Genomic DNA, 23905 nt, shown 5'->3' on the forward strand with positions numbered 1-23905 from the left:
TCACTCTCGTACTTGTTCGGACTTGCCTGACGGGGTTCGCAACATCTTTATATATAGATGTGCCTCCTATGAAGTCCCTCACTAAAAATGAAATGAAATATATGTTTTATATGTATATGAAATATGTTTTACTGAAGTCAACTTGAAAGATACTTGGTTTATCTTGAAATATAGCGCCTATGCTGAATGTACAAAATATTAGGGACATCTTCTTGATTTTGAGTTGCAGCCCCTCTTGCACAATCCACATCTCGGTTGTCTCAAAGCTTAAAAATCCTCTAACTCGTCTACTCCTCTTTATCTCCTCCTTTGTGATTAGTATAGATTGGTATAGAATGGAACTCAATATGGGACAATGGCTTTTACCTAGATTCACCTCATTACTCTTTTCATGAAGTTCCTCAGTGAACTTCATTAAAAGAGTAAATGTCCCTAATATTTTGTACATTCAGTGTAGATCATCACAGTAAAATCAAATACCATGACATTACATGCAATAAAGTTGCATTGTATCATGTTATTGTGCTACACTAAAGCAAATTTTGTTTCTGATCTTGAAATTCAAACTCGTGCTTTTTAACATGTGTGCCTGTGTCATCCACACCGTAACGCAGCTGATTCGACCCAGTCTGTATCTGTATGATGCAGCTGATGATCCACTGACCTGCGGAGCCTCGTACGGCACCAGGACGCTCTGCCGGCCCGTGACGGGGTCATCCACGTACTGGGACAGGTTATTCCCCTCCACCCGGATCAGGTGACTGGCTGGGGCAGCTTGGCCTGAGCAGAGGGCGGGTGGGAGATGGGAGGGAGTTGGTTTAGCTGAGTCAAAGCAGCACAGGTACAAGACACCAGGGGGTAAAAGGTTTTACGCACAATTTTTTTGCTTACGACAAATGTTGTGATTTATGAATAATGAATAACGTAATTTATCTTTTCCTAAGTCCACTGTTTCACATGCATTGAACTCATAACAGAATAAAAAAAAAACAGCAAAATAATATAACATTTTGGGAAAATGTCTACAGTTGTGGAATAACAAACTAAGCAAATTTTGGTGGAATTCTCCTTTTAAGAGGTAATCTTAATTTTGGTGACATCATTGCTGTGGTGTTTCTGCACTGCACTTCCCAGAGATCACCTGTCAATCAAACTGTGTGTCCAGTACTGTGAAGTATTTTTCCTTGGATGAAGTTTGAGTTTCTGTAGGTGTCCCTCTTTTCTTTGTCTATTCAGCCATGGTGGCCATCGCTGCTCATGCTAACTACCCAGTTCTTCTTCTATTTATTTTATTTATTGCATCACTTCCTATGTGCCAGAGGATTTTTCCCAGGAAAGAGCTACCTGACAGCCGGGTGTTTAGAACAGCAAATGTAAAACCATTCATGAACCACTATTGTGTTATATCAATCAATAGAGTGTAGCAAAACGGAAATTTATTCAAATGAAAATGTCACAAATGATTACTTCAAAGTAGGACATGCAGGACAATCACGGCCTCACCATCGTTGAAGTCGCGGCCCAGCTCGTGGTTGGGGCAGCGCTTGACGACCTCGGTGACGTGCTCCGCCTTCTTGTAGACGGGCATGGCCCTGATGATGCTGCCGTGCGGAGGGGAGCAGGACAGCTTGATCTGGATGGGACAGGTCTTGGCGATCTGACAGTAGAGCTTCTTCAGCAGGGGAGAGTACTGGGTGGGAGAGGAACACACAGCCAGTGAGAAACTAGGAAAAACTAGGGGCTTCAAACTGACAGATGGCAATTTTGTGTGTGTGTGTGTGTGTGAGAAATGCAAAAATGAATGGGAGGCCATTAAAGAGCCTTCTGCCTTAGACATCACAGTTAGTTACAGCAAAGTTTCATGAGAGCGTGAACTGATGCTTTGCTGTTTTATCATTTGTTAGTGGATGTCTTGCCTAACAAAGCTCTTATCACAGCTGTTGTGTTAAAAACTTGCATCGTCAACTTAGGGTGTTTTTTTTTTTTTTTCCTCCTTGAATTGAAAGTTTCCATGGCGTACGTGCATCTGTGTGTCAAGTATGTCATCACCTCATGGACCCATGAAACCTGTTCAAAACCAGTTTGATGTTAATGCGCTGACAATCAAAAAATAAGGCACATTGTCTTAATTCAAGGAGTTATATATATTTTTTATGCCTCTATGTGATTTAAAACCTTGGACGAAATAAGAAGAACACCATACAACAACTGACCACTGTCATTGAAAGCAAATTCCCATTTTTATACAGCTTTTATATTCTTTAACCTGCATTAGCTTCATTTCTGTTCAAGCCCAATATTGGCTATCCCAGGCATTCATAGTGAGTTTTATGTCAGCCTAAAGGTCTACTTCTTCTTATTTTCAGATAAAACGAGGCGGGGAAAAAAAGGCGGGAAGGTAGTAGTGAACACATATCAAGGGAAGCTCATCTCAAAAAGTTTCATACTCGTGAAGTCATAGTAAAGTGTTTCAGGAGATGAAATTGTTGTACCATAGTGACATATTTCATTAAAGCCATCAAATCATCAACTAGAGGGCTGAACAATCAAAAAAATCATTCAGATAGTGGGAGACAAAACGGACGAAGAAGATCTGAGTGATAGTATGACGAGAAAAGAGTGGAACATGAGCACTGTAATCATCATATAAAACCATTGTGACTGGAGGACAAATTGAGTCATTTGAAATATGAGGGAAAATACGTGAAGACTGTAAAATTAAACAGTAAATTTGATTCTATGTTGTAAAGGTAATCGCTGTGTCGTGAATGATTATTATCCAGCAGACTGGGCTTGTGGCTACAGTGGTAATGTCAGTAATGTGAGATGCTACAGCTGGCAGAAGAGACATGGAAGTTCAAAAGGACAGATTGGGAAAAAATGTGTGTCTTTGTGTGTGTACCAGAAACCTAAAAATGAATAGATTGCCATTAAAAGAGCCTTCCGCCTTTTGAATTTCTCTATACAGTCAGTCAGTCAGATACTATAAAGTTTTATGCGTATGTGCTGAGTGACGCTAAAGGTAACCTGCGTGCTGCAAAGAAAGTCTACAGTGATTCTTCAGTCCAAACGTTTGGTTAATTCACCGCAGGGCATTACGCATTACAAAAAGAGTCCTTTGTCTTTTCTGACAAGCACATCTGCCACTGAGTTGGTACTCCTCCTGCCTTCTGTGTGTGAGTGTGTGTGTGTGCATGCGTGTGTGTAAATGGCAGTTCAGATGCATCCAAAAGACACCGGGACAAGGGATAAAAAAAAAAAAAAAAGTCTTAACATGCCCTGACACAATCACGAAATCTCAAAAATCTTCCTGTGGAAATCAAACTGGGACCTTCCAGGAAAACTGAGGAGACAGTTGTGTGTGGACTTGCTACAGTGAGCCTGAACACAAATGCAACAGTGCACCCTATGGCACAAGTATACAGTATTCAACTCAACATAGACAATGTACAATATTGAGATTGAGGTAAATTTATTTCCCTAACCGTGACAGTATTAGTGCCCTGCTCAACTCTCTGAACTACAGAGATCCACCAGATCTGCCAGCCAAATATTGATTATTCATTTCTACTGTTTCTATGATGCACCGAAATCACAATTCATAATCTAATACAATATCTTGGCAGCATAGACATCCACCTTCCTCTCTCCCCTAAATCACATCCTCCTTTCCCCTATCTTCCTCCTCTACTCACACCTGATCACACTCCTGTGGTTCACTTAAAAAAGCCTTTTCTACTTTTTCCTGGCTCCTATTTCTTTACCTTGCTCTTATCATACATGATCATTTATTTATTACTATCAATTCTCTGGGATCTAGGACTTCAACCCTTACACACCTTGCTCATAATGTTGATGATCTAAGAATTGAAGCTTTTTCTACTGCTACACAAATTGTGCATTGCTCCGAATAAGAGCATCAGCTAAATTCTTAAAATGTAAATGTAGGAAGCAATTCTTCCATCTGTTTATCATCTATACTCTGATATTTGTCTGTCAGCCTCCTGTTGGAGTGAAGACCCTCCCACCAGGCACTCCGGCCCGGGGGGGAAGGACGGCTAGATAGATAGGTAAGACGATGGCTGGGAAAAGTCACTCCTACACCAGCAACTGCCTGAATTCCTTGTTGTGACACCGTTACTAAGCCCCCTTACAACCACCCACACACACACTCAAACCCTCAGACACACACACACACACACACATCCATGAGCACTCCCTCGGGGGCAACGAAAATACTTGTGCACAACATCACCTTTTCCCACCTAGCTTTCCCTGACAAGTCTCGACAGCCCGTCCATACCGTGAATAAATAATTTTCTAAAACGCAGCGCACAGCCAGACAGACTGTTTATTCACAGACCTGGGAACTTTTTCTGTTGCACGTGCAACCATCGCTTTTTGAAAATGAATCCATTAGTAAACTCTGCAACATGATCACAACAGAAAGAATGCTTTCTCTTCTAGCTTTCACAAACAAGTAACGTGGGAAATGGGAATTTAACGGTTTAACAGGTAGCATCACAGAAGGTACCAAGTATTGTGTGCAAGTACTGTGTGTTTATGGAAGTGGCATGAGAGGACATGTGTTGACCTACAGAGACTGTCAGAAGGGGCAAAGTGCTATCCAGAGCTAGGCCACCTCTAGGTGCCGTAACACACCCTCTGGCGGCCATATTTGAGGTCCTCAGCGCATGGACGGATGGCTGATATGAACAGGTGATTGTGTTTTTGAATGTACAACTGGGCCACTTCAAAAGAACTGAAAAGACATGAACGGTTAATTCCTGTACAGGTTTTGATGGGGAAATGATAGTTTCCCCATTCATCTGATTGATTTTGTACTTAAGTAGCAGCTAACCATCATTGTCTTGTAAACACATCTCATTTGCACTCTAGCTAACATAACTAGCAGAAGCAAAAGTTAGCGCTCGTAGTGGCTAGTTGAACGTTAACATTAACATTGGTTGCTTTGCTAAATTAGCCTCCCGGCTCGTTAGCTAGCTAACAAAGCCAAAAATACAGCTGTTTGTTTAGGGTTAACTGAGCGGACTCTTCTCAGGCTAGGACCAGAGGACAAGGGTTAAAGACAAGATAGTTTTCTGTGTCACAGAGTAATGTAACTTTGGAAACAAATCTACCCTATTGGACCATTCACTTTTACTTATAACATTTTTTAATTGGCCTACACCCACACCACCATGAATTGTAGTCCGGTTGTCATTTATTTTGACATTGGCGGACAGCCAGTTCTCCACTGGACCTTCGTGGTTTCTAGGAGATTTGTGATGCAACTGCAAAGCTTCTATTCTGTTTGGTTTTATGCTTTGCCTGCGACTGGTAATTTTGTCTATCCTGCCAACTACTTTGGCACGTGGTCAACCATCATTTGAGTTCCACTTATATTTTAAAAACCTAGGTGGCTAAGTGGTAAAAGTGGCTATTCAATTTTGAGACTCATCAGCCGCTGTGCCAAAAAAAAAAGTTGGTTTCCTTTAATGATAAGGAGCCATAGAAGGTGATAGAGATAACTTTCAAATAAACACATACAATATGTTCTTTTGATAGGTGTGGGTTACAGTACATGGGCTCACTGGTTTGGTGATTGATCAGTAATGTGTTTGAACACCGTCCCACCTCAGAATGCAGGAAAGTCATAAATTTCTCTCTGTGTTTTCAGTCTTCCTGGGTGCAGCTGTATGCCATGGGAGACGTCTCGACTCGTCCACACACACGCTGACACACAGACAAGCGCACACACATTCACACACACTTCCATGAGTTCAGCTCCATATGTCATTGTCAGTGGTGAAGCGCAATATTAACATAAGCATTATCTAATGTAGCTCGGCCTTTACAGACAAGAGACGCTGAGTGATGGATAAGCTGGGCCTCATCTGATGATATAGAGATGGATGGAGAGGAAGCAGAAAAAGACAGAGAGAAAATAAAATAGACCAATGATGGAAAGATTGTTCGCTTTACGGGATGAGCTGGAAAAAGTGGAGAAGGTGAGCAGAGGAGATAGATAAAAAAAAAAAAAGACAAGGGAAGAACTGGAAAAATACAGGATTACATCAAGATAGGAGATAAATACACCAAAAAATGAGTTCATGGTCACAGAAAGAAGAGAAGGTCAGAGCAAATCTCGAATGTATACACACAAAATATAAGATGTTAGAGATGAGAAGGTGGAAGAGATATTGACCTTCTCTCCTCCAATTCAGCTACCACTGAATTTTCACTAAGCCAAAAATCCTTATACCTTTGCAAAGAAATGATCACAGAAATTCCCCTTTTCATCTCTGTCTGAGATTGGTGTCAGGCATGAACTCTAAAGCTTTTTAGTGAGGTTAAGATTAAGGATAAGGTAAGAGCTGAGCATTAATCAACATTTTAGGTGAAAGTCCCCATTGCAGCCTCAGAAATCCATCTGTCCATCTGTCAATTAGGGTTTGCAAGACTTGGATTTCACTGGCTGCTGGTAGGTAACACAATATAAACTGGGTGTTGTGAGTGTACAAATGCTTAATATCTTTACAAGAACCAATTTTGCTATGCTATCAGTCTCTACAAGCTGACATTGAAAACAAAAAGTAAAATAAGACCTGGCAACACTCTTTCAGGCTTATGATGAAATGTGAACAATTATAGACTTCTGCTGTTACTCAAGTAGAGAAAGAATTATGAATTATGATATACTTCAAGTTTCCATGCAATATTACCACTGAGTTTATTGAAAAAGTGTTTCCATAAACCGTTTTTGCAACTGTATGCAGAATGAAGCTGACTCAGAGCAGTACTAGAGCAAATGGTCAAATGTTTCTATTTCTTTCTTACAAAATCTACATGCTGGACTTTTTTCTATACTACACTACAGGGTATTAAGTAGGCAAAAATTGGTAAAGCAGTTTGAAGTGGAAAAATACATGGATGTATCAATAGTTGATGTGCATATTTAAGTAAGAAAACCCTGCTCCATGGGTTAGGAACATCTAGATTCCACCTAACAGTGCGTGATTGTGTGTCTGATTTTTTGTCTTTTTGTCTTGCGTAGACGACTAGTCTTTACAAGAGTACCACCTAGCTTACTAGCCATCATGTTGGCTTGTCAAATTTTCATTGCATCCATCCATCCATCCATCCATCCTTCCATCCATCCTTTCCCCATCCAGTGCGGTGGACCAGTGGAGGCAGGTCCTGACAGGCTGCTGGAGACAGAGTGATAATTGCCAGATCGTCATCCATATACACAAGCAACGGCTTGCCCGCCGCAAATTCGCTTAACTGTCCAAATATCAAGTATGTTTACTCTCTCACTTACGCGCGTGCGTGCGCGTGCACACACACACACACACACACACACACACACACAAGCGCGCGCACTTGCTACACGCACACACAACCCATGCTGGGCGTCTGCATCTCCCTGCTAATCATATTCCACTCAAAAACACATAGAAAATTCAATTCTGCCTTGGAGAATTTCCCACATGTTCTTTGAAGTGGTGTAATTGCTGTTTGCGAGGCTTTGGGAGATGAGGGAAGATGTAATGACCTTTAGGCTCTGACTTGTATGCCAAAAGTCTCCATCTAAACTTGGTTCTCTGCAGTTAAAGTCGTAATTCTGAAACTGTCACATTTTTTACTTGTTTCCAACACTGTGGAAGAGATTTGAGAATTTCTCAGTTCCCTTATCCTGCCCCAGGTTTAGAAAAAGGGCATGAAACTAACTTTTTTGTCAAACTTTTTTGGCTTCAGTAGGCAGTGGATTCAGAATTCCAACTCTGCAAGTTATATTTGTGCTGAAGTGGTTAGTAAAATTGACAGACTTATCAGCCACAGCCAAAATTTCCCAGCATTTGCGTGTAGAGTGAGAGACAAAAACAGAACAAGGGAAATTTCCTTTCCCATGTGCAGTTTCTCACAGGGAAGAGAGGATAGGCTGCACATCTTCACTTCATCTTGGAGCAGACAGGACAGTCCAGGCCTTGGGCTGGTCTGCATGTTTGGGGCAGAGAGCAGGAGAAGGGACCTCTGTCCCTCTGGGAAGCCAGCAGGAAAGAAAGAGAGACCAAAACAAACAATGGCTGCACTTGGTTTTATGAAAACCAAGTGCAGCTCCTTATCATTTTGGGTGCTCAGGGGGGTCAACAACAGGAAACATTTACATGTCTCTCAGTGTAAAAAGGGAAACTGGAACCTGTAGTTCTTTTACAAAGGGAACTGTAGTTTTGAGGATAGCTGTGGGTATGGTACCTACATACAGCTTCATATTGACTCCTACTCACCGTCACTCATAGGCATCCGTGTGTTTGCACTCAAGGATGCATATAGCAGCGGCACGGTCCATGGGGATTGTAAAAGTTCAGGCTTCCCTTAGACAGGATGGCATATACACAGTCAGCAGAATGGACCAAATGTTTAATGTGTTAGTTTCCTGGATTGATTGATGACATTTGGTGCTACTGTTTCATCCCAAAGTCCAGAACATTTCCAGGCCGATGTCGATATTTGACAACATACACTGTAGTACAGGTGTCAAATTAGTCAGACATCAAATTTGGAGGCTGCTTTCCTTCAGTACAAGTTACTTGGTAAAATCGAATGAATACAGTACGGATGTGGACAGTGATGAAATATTGAGTATGATCTTCCAGTGTGGGGCTTTTAACTTTAAGGAATCATATTTGATGATTGCAAATGCACAACTGCATGTGTTTGCTCGGTTCCATGCGTTTTCACTCCTAATGCGCACATGAGCATCAATAAGTGTGTGTGAAAAATCTTCATTCCCAGCATGCTCGGCAGGAGGGCGGGCGGGCGGGCAAAGCAGCGGCGTGGCTGTGGATGATGCATGGCGAAGGAGAGGAAGGATGCGTTGCACCGGGCGTGTTGGGACCTGCGCCCTGACGGAGAGAGGCTAATAGCTGGGAAGAGCAACTTCTGACAAGCCGCTGTGCAGTGCAAGCTCTAGCCTGCACCCCAACCCCACCGCGTCACCCCTCCCCTCCCCCACCCCCCCCGCCCCCAACACATGTAGGCACACACACACACACACACACTGACTTATGTCTGAGTATATGGAAAGAGGACTCATTATTTGACAAGGCCGAGGTGTTAGATCTCATTTCCAGCCGCGGTGACGCTCGTCTGTTTCCGAGCCCCAGTCAGGAATCTCTGAGCCAGGTTCCAGACTCTGAAGGATTCGTCTTGAAGGGGCGAGAGAGACCGGCAGAGGTTTCAGAGCTATTATCACTAATGCACAGTGTCTTGACGAGACAGGAGGGGGACTAGAGGATTAGCAGACCAGCTTAGCATGGGCTTGGATGGACTTACTATGTGGGAACATTAAGATAGGGAGAAGAAGAAGAAGGACTTCTCTTCTCTTCTCTTCTCTTAAGACCTATTCTAGTTTATTCAATTCTATTCTACATTGAACCATAAAGGGAAGAGAAGTCTCTGTTGCAGCAGTTAACAAGGATGGTAGAGATATATTCTATTTTATTCTGTTCTACAGTAGACTGGAGGGTTTATTCATTCTTCTCATCTCTTCTCTTCTCTTCTCTTCTCTTCTCTTCTCTTCTCTTCTCTTCTCTTCTCTTCTCTTCTCTTTTCTCCTCTCCTCTCCTCTTCTCTTCTCCTCTCCTCTCCTCTTGCATGTTGAAGCAGACTTGGACTTTACTCGGTAGCCGACAGTGTGCAACCACAAACCTAAACATGACTCCCGTCAATCATGCAGCAGTTGACAACTTGAGAAGAGGGGTTTTAATGTGGAATGCTTGATGCAATATTTAACAAGCAGCTAGCAGACAGAAAACAGCCTTTCTCCTAATCTCCCAAAGCACTGCACGCCACCTACTTACTTTTCAGCGAGAGAGAGAGAGAGAGAGAGAGAGACGAGAGAGAGAGAGAGAGAGAGAGAGAGAGAGCTGTAGGCAGGCAAGTAGGTAGCTGATTATAGTCAATATGCCCCTATGGCATTCCCCGCTGCCTGAGGCCACAAAAACTCACCAAGAAAGCAAGAGCATGTTAACTCCTTCATCCACACAAGGTGACTCAGTCGGGTCCACACAGTCATCCTCTTTGTCAAGCATGTTCAAACACAGACAGAATTTTATACACACACACATACAAACACACACACACACACACACACACACACACGCGCACACACACGCATGCACACTCATGCACTCCCCCTGCTGCTATTTTTGGGGAATCCCCTCACTTTCATTCTGAGTGGCTTGACCATAATCTCTTTTCTTTTCAAGACTGACACGTCTAAAATGACAAGCTGACATGATCTTAGCCTTCAAAAAGCATTTACCGCCCAGAATGGGCTTAGCAAACATTCTTGTACAGGTTTTCTTTTTCATGTTTTTTCTGCAAAACCTGAAAAAACTGCTGCATGCTGTCAATTTTACTTACAATCAATTTTACTTTGCTTGAAAAGGGAGAAAAAAAAAAACTTGCAATGCTTTGACACGTAGCTTTAGCATTTCAAGAAATATGGAAACAGTTTGTGGGAGTTTCTTCACATAATTTATGTTTTGTAGGCTGCTCAACTCTGCCCATTGGATTCGGTCAAATAAGGATAAAAATGATCACTACATTTTCTGAGCTGGCATTACTAGACTGTTCAGGCTGTTATTAACTAGTAATGTGTTGCATATTGTCCACTGTTTTTGAATGATATGATATGACTTTCTCACAAGATGATAAATTGTAACTTAGCGTATTGTCTTGTGTGAAAATTCTGCTTTAGAATATGTATAATAACACTTAAATACATCTTCTGATGCGTTGCCAATCTTATAATCAGGTGTGCATGATAAAAGCAAAGCATTACAGTAAAGTCCATAAAATCCATGAGCAATCACCTCTCTCATTCTAATCCCTGCTGCTTTATGGCAGCAGAGGCATCTGAATAATCACAGGCTTCCTCACAATCCTTCTCTTTCTGCTGCCTCATCATCTGCACTTAAAGTCGTGTGCCAGTCAAAACCTCCTTCGTCAAGTCGTAACAGTGTCTCTGTTCAGCCGGTAACACGAAAAACTGCTCCCTGGGGTGTTAATGACCCGGCTACTGCCTCCAGTTAGCACAACAGTCAAGATAGCTTTAATTGTTCCGGCAGGAAGATTTAAGCCTTCTCCTCTGTGTTCCCGTCTCTGTGCCCCGTTCTGTGAGCGAGCAGCAGAACTACTGTATTAGAAACACAATGTGGACCGGGAGAAGGGAGTGTTTCCAACAGTGGAAAGTGGGCTAAATGACTAATATCCGGGATAGAATAGGAAGCCCAATGGCATAACAAGTGATGATACACTGAACAGACGTTGCCTGTCTTTTTCTGATCATTGGTAGGTGATTATTTTCAAGCTATCAGCCGTGCGAACCACAGCTGATAAGAAGCGCACTGCAAAAAACGTCTGTTTTAACAAGTCATTTAATCTCATATTCTACCTTCAAATCTTATTTTTCTTAAAACAAGAGAGAACCAATGGGGGTGAGATAACGCCACTTGTTTTCAATGCAGTTTCACTTGTTTCAGTAATTTTCTAGAAATGAGTGTCAGTATCTTGAAAAAAGTCAGAATAAGGCAGATCACTGCACTACTATCAAGAAAATGAAACTTGGTTCTACAAAACTCTTGAAACAAGTTTATTTGCATTGGAAACAAGTGAAATGATCTAACTCCATTGGCAGATTTTTTCACTTGTTTTAAGAAAATTTGGATTTTTAGGATTCAATGATAGACTAAATGACTTAAGATGGAGATTTTTTGGGGAACATAATTTGTTGCAGATGAGCAAATGGGACAGCAGGGTGGCATAGTGAGTAAGGACACTGCCTTTCAACCAGAAGACCTGTTGCCAAGAAATCTGCCCTGCTGAAGGGCCCTTAAGCAAGACACTGAATCCCTACCACCTCCATGTGCGCTGTTGTGTGCCTGACCCTGACCTCTGACCTCTGAAAGGACTTATCACATTACATTAAACTAACAAGTTGAAACAGCCTTCGACAAAATTTTCCAGATTTCGCCACATTTCGATTACTTCTCTGATGAAACAAACTGATGATTTTTGTCCATGATGCATCCTTGGTTTCCATGAAGGTAGTTTGGGCGTGAGAAAGACCTGAGTCAGAGAATGGAGCTGAGAGAGAGGAGATGACAGACATTTTTTAGGAGAGGACAGAGCGGAGCTTCAGGCGCCAGAGGTGACAGCCGTGAGTGCACGCTAAGACCGGAGGAAGAAAGAGATAGAGGCAGAGAAAGAAAGACGGCGGGTCAAAGACCACCACTTCAACGTCCAGAGGGGGATCTTCTTACAGCACTGAGCGCCGAGTAAAGAAGCCCACCACGCATGATTACTTCCAACAAACACAGCCGCAAAGGAGCCCCTCAACACGGGACATTCACAAGCCCGCGTGCTCACAAACACATACGGACGCAAGCGCGCACACACACAAGCACACACACAAGCACACACACAGTAAAAGGAAATGCAGTTTGTCTCTTGTTTCAGGGAGGTCAACTGTGTGACAGTCGGAGGTGACACCTTTCCAGCAGGAGGCTTCTCACTGGGCCATGACAAATTACACAACTCACATTTCACCTGTCTCTCAGCAAAGCCCTGGACTCACCGTCTAGTTGCGTGTGTGTTTCTGTCTGTCTGTCTTTCTGTCTGTGTTTCTGTCTATGTGTCTGTGTGTAGTATATACATTTAAATGGAAACTGTTATGTGTAGACCTTATTGCCATGCCGACCATTTTGAACGTACGTCACACTCAGGGTGGGAAACTCTACCAGGAGTAGAGCCCAGTTCTAACGTCAAGAATTGGACAAACATTTATCATTTCACAGATTCCCCACTGAAAAACCAAGAATCCAGAGGAATATAGGCTCAAATTTTAAGATATATTTGGCTACCAGAATCTAGCCAAGGTAGCTAGTATAGCTAACTCCCTAAACTTAAGCAGTCATTGTATGCTAATTCCGCAGATTGTAAACTAATTTGATAACAGGTCCATCTGAAGTGTTGAAGTAATGTGCCAGTTTCATATAGGCTTATGCCAATCAGCTGGGGCCAGTTGCATAAAGATAGACCTAGTCTTAGACTTAAATCTGACGTTAAGTCAAACTTGCTATAGACACTTATACCTGTTACTACTACTTCTTCTTGCCATCTTTTATAAAATAGCTACAGTATTTAAACTTCCCACTCTGACAGTTAGGCTGATTTGTTGCTATAGAAACAAAGTTCTTAACCCAAGCTTAGCCAGGGGGAAGGTTTTCCTACCTCAAATTAGTCAGTCTTAATATTTAAGCAAAATACAGTCTAAATTAGACTAATCTAACCTGAGAATCTAAGACCAGTCTAAGGCTTAGACTAGTCTTAAACTAGCTTTATGCAACTGGCCCCTGGTTAGAGTTTCCCACCCTGAGTGTTCAAAATGGCCGCCATGGGAATAAGGTCCATTTGCTGTGTTTGACTTGAAAAACTGAAACCCTTTATGCTTTGTTGTGATTTGTACAGTGAAACAGTGTTTTTATATGGTTCTCAAATGTGATCCCTCTGGTATAAAGACAAACACAGACAGTCACATTGGGATTATGTGCAGAATTCTGCTGCCAACAAACACGCATCAAAGGACCACATTACACATAATTACATATAGCCTAACTTCGGTACAAAGGTCACCTGTTCGTTTTAAAATGTATTTTAAGATTGTATTGATTACTTTTAAGGCTTACTGAGCTCTAGCCCTTAGCTACACCTCAGGTCCTCTTGGCCATTCATAACTGCAGGCCCTGTCATAAGCCTTTCATTATATTTTGTTTTTGAATCATGTCTGGCATTCTTCTATCTATCTTATTATTTTTTGTTTTTGTTTTGTTTACAAAGCACTATCCAATGTTGTTTCTAAAGGTGCTATGCAAATGATAATGATGATGGTGATTATCATTATTTTTATTAGTAGTAGTTACACATTATGTTCTTATTATTACTACTATATTGCATTAACAATTACAATTTATTGTATTGTTTTGTATTCTCCCTATTCTTTGCTGTCCATTTGAATACCAAAAAAAGGTTCTCCTTTTTAATAACAGCAGCTGTTGACTTTCAGTAACTCACACAAACAAAATCAACAGTCATCAACCTGGTTTCTTAAACTCTGGATCGGAACAAAAAGTGGGACAAAAAGTGACATGCTTCAGCAGGCTTTCCCAAATATTTAAACCAAATGTATTGCATTGCATTGATCTCCTATAGTGAAGCTATACAGGCTGCAACTCTGCCTGTACAACAACCACAGCCTTTGAGTTACATGTTACACTTACATTAACCAGCATAACACTGCAAAAAAATATGAACAATCTGAATAATGTAAAATATTGGTAGGAATAGGGCAACTGTTTATCACCTCCCATATAGGACCATGTGCTTCAGTGCAAGATAAAGTGCTTTCCTGGTCTCTATTGAGGTCTTATGATGGTCCAAGACAGCGAAAGGTATTTTTTTAAGCTTTTGAATCAAAGAATATTTTCTTTTAATGTAGAGAGTGTTATAAAAGGAAGTTGGAGAAAATATGAATTATATAAGACAAAAACTTTGCTGACCCTACACCAAAGTTGTCGTATTCGTCTCCTAAGATTCGACTACAAGAGGTGAGTAGAGGACAAGACGAATCAATGAAAGATCCGTTACTTTCTCTTGTACACGACGCGCCTGTACATGTGCTGGCTTGTATGTGTGTGTGTGTGTGTATGGAAGAGTGTGTGTGCGTGTGTTTTTCTGCATGTGTGTGCATGATAGAAAGAGAGTGAGTGGGAGAGTGAGAGAGAGAGACAGAGAGAGAGAGAGCCAGAAAGCGAGAAACAGAGAGAAGGGGAGAGACACACACAGAGCTCTCCCTCACACACACACACACACATACACACACACACCATTCCTCAGCACACCAAGCCAAGAAAGTGTGTGTACTCACGGTCCATGTGGCAGACTTGGCGGTGCTGGACTGCTGAAAGGACACCTGGAAGGCGTGCGGCCCAGGGTAGTCGGTGTTGGAGGGGATGGCCGGGGCAGGCGACAGGCCCTCGAAGGTGGAGTTGGGCTGGGAGTAGGGCGAGGGGGTGGGCACGGCCGACGAGGAGGCGTTCTCGGAGCTGTAGGGGCTGGCGGACGTCGTGCGGCTCCCCAGGCTCTCCATGCTGCTGCTCAGCAAGTTGTACTGGGACTGGGGACAGAGACAGAGCGAAGGGAATGAGGGGAGAAACGAGGGGGAGGGAGGAGAGAGACAGAGGGAGGATACAGGTGGAGGTGTTGGAGAGACGGGGCTTGGAGGCTTGGAGGGAGGTCGGGTTACACCGGGAGGGGGAGCTGTGGGTAGTGTGTGTGTGTGTGTGTGTGTGTGTTTCACAGCGTCTGTGTAGGTAGGTGTCCATGATTGTTTTTTGAGTATTTTTTTGCGTGCTTTCTACATCTCTATGTGAGGGCAGGGAGTTAAGGAATAAATGACTGTAATTCAGTGAAAGATTATCACAAGTACAGTCACAGAAATGCGTGTGTGTGTGTGTGTGTGTGAGTGGTGGTGAGTTCCCCAAAGCCTCCTCGGGGCTATGAACTGAGTTGTAAAACACAGGCGTAATCTATGCTCTGCCTAATTGCCTGCCATTCCCCTCTTGTCCGCTCTGTTCTGTTTGAGAAAAGGGAAGATTTGTGGCACTGCGGAGTGTGTGTGTGTGTGTGTGTGTGTGTGTGTGTGTGGTGACACGCTTGTCAATGTTAACATATTCTGTGGGGCCCCGGCTACTATGTCAGCACACACGCTCAATGCATTCACGCGCACACAGAAAGGGAAACTGCTTTGTGCCTGTGTCATTTTTTGATCGTACATTTGCTCTAATTCATACTGATTCCCTGTAATAAGAACTAATATTACGAGTATGCACACTGTCTTAAAGTCAGTAAACACAAACGGGCAGCTAAGTCCACCAACATCTGTACAGCAGGGAGCTATTCTGCTCATTAACATCAAGCATAAAGTCCTTGAGTTAAAGTACTTGATTTAGGCCTACAGTATCCAACAATGACACCAGTTGATTCTGATTCACCAGAAGAAACCAACTCATTTGCATTTAATATGAAAACAGACATAGATCACAAATTTAAAAAGTCATTCCCAGATGTTTCCCTGCCTCCTATACAACCAGCACAAATGGTGTATGCATATATGTGTGTGAACTGACTGATGGCAAGTATCTACAGCCATGCACACACACACACACACACACACACACACATACACTCTATGAACAGAAAAAAACAAATCTTTACCTTCTTTTTTACGTAGTACATCCTCTAACGGCTCTGCTTTTGTCTCATATATAAACTCTTCAGTCAGAAACGTCCAAACACAGCAAAGCAAGGAGAGCGAGGGACCATAGCTTTAACCAGAGAGTTCAAGCGAGGTGTGCATCAGTGGACACACCATACACACACACACACACACACACATGCACTCACTCTGCACACACACACAGACCCATCTAACGCCAGGACAGGAAAGGGTAAGGACTGGTGGAGAGAGAGAGAACTGATATACTGAGACAAGGAGAGAGAAGGAGAGAGGGAAAGAGGGATGGGAACCCAAAAAATGGTACGGCGTTCTAATTATGGCATGCCCGGACATAGACGGCAATGCCGGGACGCATGTACGCACATGCTCCAAAACACCTTGTGAAGGCCCGCACTAGGTAAACACTGTCTGGTCTGGTCTGACACACAGAGAGAGAGAGAGAGAGAGAGAGAGAGAGAGAGAGAGAGAGAGAAAGCCAGAAGGAAAACACATAAAAGAACAAGAGGTAGAGTTCAAGGGTCAAAGAAGGAAGAGATTATGGGCCTTCCATATATGGGCGTGTATCAATACAGCCTTAAATCACAAGGCCTGGCCGGGACTAGCTGCTGTTCAGTCACTCTTTTCACTTGGGAAGAAACAGATTACTATAATCTGATTAAGAAAAGTAAGAATAATAAAGTTTACAAAGTGCTTTACAGACAGTGAGAGAAGCAAAACAGAACAAACAAAAAAAAAAAGGGCAACTTTAATCCATTAGTCGCTATTATGACACAGTAGTTACTTTACATATAGTTTGGGGAAAAACAGGCTATAGCTTGATGGATTACTTCAAAACCTGTTTGAAATGAAACAGTTGATACTGGATGGAGATGATAATAACATTATTCAAATTATTCAAATTACAGGCTGTACACTGGAATAAATGGTCCGTTTAACTGTATACTTATTTTGCAGGCAAAGTAATCCAAATGTGACTGAAAATAATCTCATTACATGACTGAGTTTGTGTATTCCAGGGACGGTGTTACTGATTACCATTTATCATCGGCCTACATGAGGGAACGTGCAACAAATAACAAAGGTCTGCCAACTGAAAGCATGCAAGCAGTGCATTCCCTCTTTGATTTGGACTGTGACTGATGGAGCTAATCATACAGTACATCCCTGTTGGAGATGGACTGGTTTTAGAGTAGCTTTAGGTACTGTATTTGAATGGGGTGATAATGTGACTGGACTGGGCCTCTAACACAGTGACCCATCAGAGGGTCTCGGCATGAATTCATGCTTCACTCTTAATTACGTTAAGACTCCCTAAGACCCTCTAATCCCACCACTGAGGTTTTTTTTTCCCTATTTGTTTTTGAAAATAATTCACAGTGGTGAATTATTGACATCTAAAATTTGGTCCTGCCCCACATTTAAAGCCTATATCGTGACTCCACTTCATGCGACTATCAGACTCGTGCAGCTCTGGTTTGTGCATTTAACCTCAGACACAGAAAAGTAGTGAGGACACAGAAATAGAGACAAAGCCACATAAGGACAAGTAAAGGTACAAGTAAACCTCAGCTCTCTCTCCGTGGTTCAGCTGAGGATGAAAGCAAAGGGACAGGTCGATGTCCTAGACTTAATGTACACTCTGTAGGTTATGTGAGGGCTGCACGCATGCGTGTGTGTGTGGATCCATACCAGCATTTGACCCTGACTTAGAGACATGCAGTTCTACAAATCACTTGGGTCACAAGTGACCTGGGTAACAATACAACTATTGTCAAATAGTTTAACTACCTGCTGAATTATTTATGTTCTCAAAAAAGTAGAAACAATCCCAGCTAGATAATGTAAATCAAGTGCCTCAAATGTCTTTTTCCAGTGTTTGAAGTATTGCCCATGTTTGGCATGTGTGAAAAGTGGGACAGCTACAGTATTTGTTGAGATAAAAGTGTGTTTAACCGGATACAAAATATGAAAATCAATATGTGGGATGATATGCTTTGAAGTTCTTGTCCTTGTGATCAGTGCACAAAAGAGCCTTTCTGCCCTCACTCTTATATCCGAGTGCTTACTGCCTTTGAAATCCTCCTCTAACATGTATTGTCAAAGGGGGTTTACAGGGACAAGGTAAACCCAGGTGCTGGTGTCAACTGCAGAAAACATTTCACACACACGCATACAAACACACGCACACACTCATACAGACACACACGCTCACAGGTGTGCTAGGTCTTAATACCTCAACTCGCTCCGCAACAAGTCGAAACAGAGCGAAAACCTCCGCTGCCACTGTGTGAGTAAATGTGTGTGTGGGTGTGTGTGGGTGTCCTGTGTGTAAGTGTTTAAGCTTCCCGTCCCAACAGCATCTAATGTCCCCTATGGGCAGCCATCCTGGTAGCTGCCACTCAAAGCCCAGCTTTAAGGGCTCAAAACATTTACCAACCTAGATAAGCCAGCCACAACAACCCTCACTTGTCAAGATGAGTGAAACACAATAGACTTAAGACAACATTACCCTTCTACTGACCTGTGTTCACTGCTACTTATTACACTGAACTATATAGTCCTATTTAACAGCATGGTCACTTTTAACACGTTTAACAGAACCCACTAACTTCTTGTCAAAATGACTCTGTTGAAATAAGAGACAACATCAGAGAAATACGAAAAGTCAGGCTCCAAAAATGAATGACATGGCATCGTATGCAAATTGGTGCATGTCTAGGCTGCGGCAAATATGCTTCATAGAGGTGAGGATGAGTTGAGGCAAGATGTGGAGTGATGTGTAAGAAGGTTGCCCCCTGTTGGGAATATTTGGCAAAGTGCAGCCAGGTGATATGCCATTCATTCTAATGATGCAAATGTCCAGATTCATGCCGAGCTGCAGGGTGCATTTTTTTTTTATAGATGTCAGATGCAGATTAATTGCTTATCACAACATCTTCATGGTGAATTCCTAAATAGATTAATGTCAATGGAAGACGAAAGTTAAAACAGCTAACCATTAGATTGTAAGGTCAGTGTTTCAGTAACATACACCACCATCCACCTTTCCTAATCACAATCCAACTGCTTACTCTTCCCTTTACCCCATGAAATTATGATTATACCATATTATACCAGGATGCATATGCAATCATTTTGACTCCTTGCCTATTTAATAGCATTATTTGTTAAAATACAAATAATCATACATTGAAAAAAAAAATATCATTGTGATCATATGATTGCCACTTTAGCATGCAAAATATTAGAGAATGCAAGGTTTCTGCTTCAAGATGCGATTTTCAGATGGTACCAGCAACTCATAAGAAGTTATAATCATACAGATTCATTCTCTCTGTAATTCTGCAGCCAAACTGGGAACAATAACCCAAAGCCAAGTTCATCAACATTATAACCAAGTAATACTAGGACAGGTATACTCCATAACACAAACCATCTAACCCTACCAAAGACAGTAAGACACAATTCTTCACATAAGAAATAAAGGCCTGAATGTGAACGAAACACTAAACTGTGCAGAAAAGTGAAGAAGTAACACAACTTAGTCCAGTCTGCTTACCGTGCCACAGCGCGGCGTAGGCTCACTGATACACAACATCTTAGGGCTCCTGAAAGACAGGACGGGGGGTTTCTACGATGTCTCCTCGACCCGGCTCTCATAGGACTTAAGACAGCTGGATCGGTGGGGGAACGCTCTGCTGCGGTCAGGCTCTGGTCATCACTCTAAACTTAGACTGCGAGAGTGGAGCCCTCCGCCGCCCGCTGACCGCTCCGAGGAGCCGGACATGATGGAGCAGTATGGGAAAAGCCCTGCCTCTCTTCTCCTCCACCTGTTCCCCTTGCCTGACTGACTGGGCCTTCTCAACTTGCCCTGCATCCAACAACAAATCTTGGCCACGCCCCCTTTCTCCCTTTCATGACTATTCATTAACCGGCCAGGCAGGCCCAGGCTTGCCCACTGATAGATTAGATCCTACCAGTATTCCAGATCAGAAGGGGGAGGCAGCCTAAAGGTGAATTACTTTTTTCCGAATGTAATATTTAGAAGACGGAGATGGATAGAGCGTACAAGATGACACACACACGCATCCATATAGGTGTATGTTTGAAAACACACACATACACACGTATACACAGACACACCCCGGCCTACAGATGGCTCTACAGTGGAGCAGCAAGGGGTCCTGGCTTGGTGTTTAATTAGGGTTTCTGGTTCCCCCCCTTCCCCCTCAGTCCCTACAGGCCACTCGGCAGCCAGGGAGAGAGAGGGAGGGAAAAGGCTGCTGAGGAGAGGGAAACTACAGAGGAGGGAATCTCCTCTGCACTGGAGGGAAAAGATAACGGGCTACTACATGCAGACAAAACCGGAATGGGGAAGATCCTTGGATGTGGATGTGATGTTCTCGCACAGTCACCATCAGATCGGAAATAAGCTCAAAATCCTCAAAAGAAAAAAACGTAACTCAAGTGAACTGGATCATGCTCCTACCATCACGTTGTCGTTCATGTCCCTCATGTGGTAGACGTCCATGCAGACCTCGGTAGCGCCGCGGTGGCTCCCCGGGGTGCTGGTGGAAGGCACCGGGCGCTCTCCTGGCTGGCTGCCCGGGGGAAGCTCAAAGTAGGTGCTGTCTGGCTCCCTGTGGACACACGACACCACAGATACAGGCTGGCTCGGCTTGCTCAAGAGCAGGGATGGAGCTTTCAAAAAACTGTTCATGGCCCGAGTTGTTCTTACAGATGCTTTTTTTATTGACATTACAAATTGCAAAAGATGGAGAGAACCTTTCCTAAAAACAGACATTTTTTAGTTAGAGATATGAGAATAGTTTGACTGGAGTCTGGAAAAATATGAAATGTTTTGGGAAAGTAAATTCTAGATGTAATAATTTCCAGAGAAGATTCTGGGACCATTCCTATACTATTACAAAGAGACAAACAGTCATTCCTTAGGTGTTGTTAAACCTGCAGAAAATGGAAGCCTAAATGATTTGCATATGCATCAACTTCCCAAAACAATTTGCTGATAAACAGCATTATTTAAAACATATACCCATAAATTTGCATCCAATCCTGGACAATATCAGATATCAGATCACAGCTACACAATACATTTGTAAAATGCACTGCAAGTCAAATGGAAAGTATAACATAATCATGAATAGGTGCTGTTGACACTCACAAGGAACTCCACAGGTGCTCGAAGGTGCCTCCTTCTTCAGCAGCAGTGGACTGGGACATCTTAGAGGATGGGTAGTCCGGTGACGGGTAGATCACTCTGCAGAGCACACACACACACACACACACACACGCACACGCACACGCACACGCACACGCACACAAACTAGAATTAGTGTGATTAATGAAAAAACTCAAAACGGATAATGATGAGCAAATGACCACATATTACTGAAGGTACAAACACACTTGGCAGGTTGAGGCTGTTGTAAATTGGAATACTTCATTCAACATCATTTTACCAATATTCAACGGAGAAGAGGCAGTTGAGAACACACACACATGCCCACATGCACACACACATGAACACTTCCATCCAGGTGTGATCACAGCAGTGTGGAGCCAGCGAGGTGGCAGGGTGTCAGGGGGCCTGGGCGTGCCCAGACCTGCCTACCTCATCACCCTCTCACCCCGAGAGGGAAGTGTGTGTGCCACTTCCTTCCCCTCTGCCTCTCACAAAGACTGAGTACCAACTCCTCAGCCTCTCTCCCAGAATAACAGTCTGCATATCTACACTAAAATGCATTGTAACGACTTAGGTCTCGTAAAGCAACATGCAGTAGGCATGATGGATCGCATAAGCCAGAAGTGGATTACATATCTTATTTGTTTACTCTGCTCTTCTAAACCCAGAGGTCTCTGCGTTTTTCCCCCAGATTGATTGCAACTCCCTCCAGTGGCGTTTTGACAGAAAATTGATCTGCATTCATGAGCAAATGAGCTTTTGTCCAAAAATGTGAAATAAGGTTGAGTGTCTCTTCTTTATTTTATTTTACCTTGCTTAACTGTCAGCGAGAGCAGATAATGAAGGAAAGATGAACACCTGACTATTTGGAAACAAACTCCTGCCGCCTGCCATCATGTGAATTAGTCCTGTTAGGGTTCGCGATTTTTACTTGTTTTACCTATTTATTCAGCGAATCCCCCCTCTATATGAATGTGCTGGCAGAAATATGGGCCTACTGTAGGCTATATGGTTATATTGAAATGACAGACTATTAGGCCTTGTTGTGAACATTTTTGTCAGAATATTTCAAGTTGTGCAAATCATTCATGCATGCCCAAATCATATAGGAAATCAAATAGACTGCAGGCCTACCGCGTAAAGCTGATAAAGGGATTTCTCAGGTCGTTAGGTTATATAGGCTAATGGATAGCATAGCCTACACAACATCCTGTCCGGCATATTGGACCTTGTGTCGTACCAAAGCTTACTATATTCACAGTTGCGCACCACACCAGCGTCATATCTCCTTAGTAACCCCATTGTATGACTGCACAAGGAAAACTGTGGCAAAGGTGCATGTTGCCCGCAACAAATCATAATAAATTTAAAACCCCCCCACTGGAATCCATGCCTGCGATGCCTGCGACAATTAAAAGTTAAATAATTAAAGTATGTAGACTTTTTGTGAATTGTTTATCCATGTAAATATGGGTCCTGTCAATTTAAATACTTCTATCTCTACTGTAGCTTTATCTAACACTTAGTGGGTCGTCTCATTTTGGTCTGCTCTGAATCGATTGAAGATAGACTTAATCTAGAGAAGCACAGTAAATATTTGAAGTGATGTCATGCGTGTTGAGGGAGAGTTGTTGTTTGTTCCTTAAGCAGACCTTAGGCTGTATTGACCTAAAATTTCGGTTGGCCAAACGGGTTCCGTATCCATGCAGAGGCCACACAATCCATTGGCTATGACAACAAAAAAAATAAAATAAAGTAAGTCGGATTAGACACACACACACACACACACACACGCACACACACATAGATAGGCCCACAGACACACGCACGCACGCACGCACGCACGCACGCACGCAGACACGCACATCATTCTGGAGCAGCTGCATGCGTAAATCAGGTTCCCGCTATTCCCGTGGTGGCTGCCGCCTCAGAGCTCCGGCTGCACTCGGAGCAGCTTAATTGAGATTCCACCTGGACGCAGCCAGCATTTACTTAGCCTGCACCACGGGGAAGGGCCACGATCCTGTCTTGCCTTAACAAAAATAAATATATTCTTATAATATTCCTGTAGACAGACTTGGAGCGTGTCTATAGTAGGCTACCAGTGAGTTGATTGGGACCTTATAGTACTTAATTATTATTATTATTATTATTATTTTAAAATCTCCTATGATATCACTATACTATACCTATAGGGACTTTTTTCCTTTGATATTTGTATAGTAGGCCTATCCTTCTATATATTCTATGATTGCTCTATTTTTTTTTATTTTTTATTTTTTTTACGTAAGGGTGGAACCAACATAGCAGGCCAGGCCATCCAGTTTGTATGTGGC

General features: G+C 42.7%; 1 protein-coding gene across 1 annotated transcript; it reads right to left on the reverse strand.

Moving 5' to 3' along the window:
- Positions 1-664: 664 nt before the first annotated feature.
- Positions 665-21607, reverse strand: LOC144538314 (tumor protein p73-like; the record flags this gene model as incomplete). Its single annotated transcript, XM_078282378.1, has 5 exons — positions 21549-21607; positions 20856-21006; positions 14996-15244; positions 1504-1690; positions 665-780 (listed from the first exon to the last, which is right to left on the reverse strand). Coding segments are annotated over exons 1-5 (762 nt in total), but the record flags the coding sequence as incomplete, so codon positions are not given.
- Between the last annotated feature and the right edge of the window lie 2298 nt (positions 21608-23905).

This window comes from Centroberyx gerrardi, unplaced genomic scaffold (genome assembly GCF_048128805.1).
Source record: "Centroberyx gerrardi isolate f3 unplaced genomic scaffold, fCenGer3.hap1.cur.20231027 Scaffold_108, whole genome shotgun sequence".
Lineage (NCBI taxonomy): Eukaryota > Metazoa > Chordata > Actinopteri > Beryciformes > Berycidae > Centroberyx > Centroberyx gerrardi.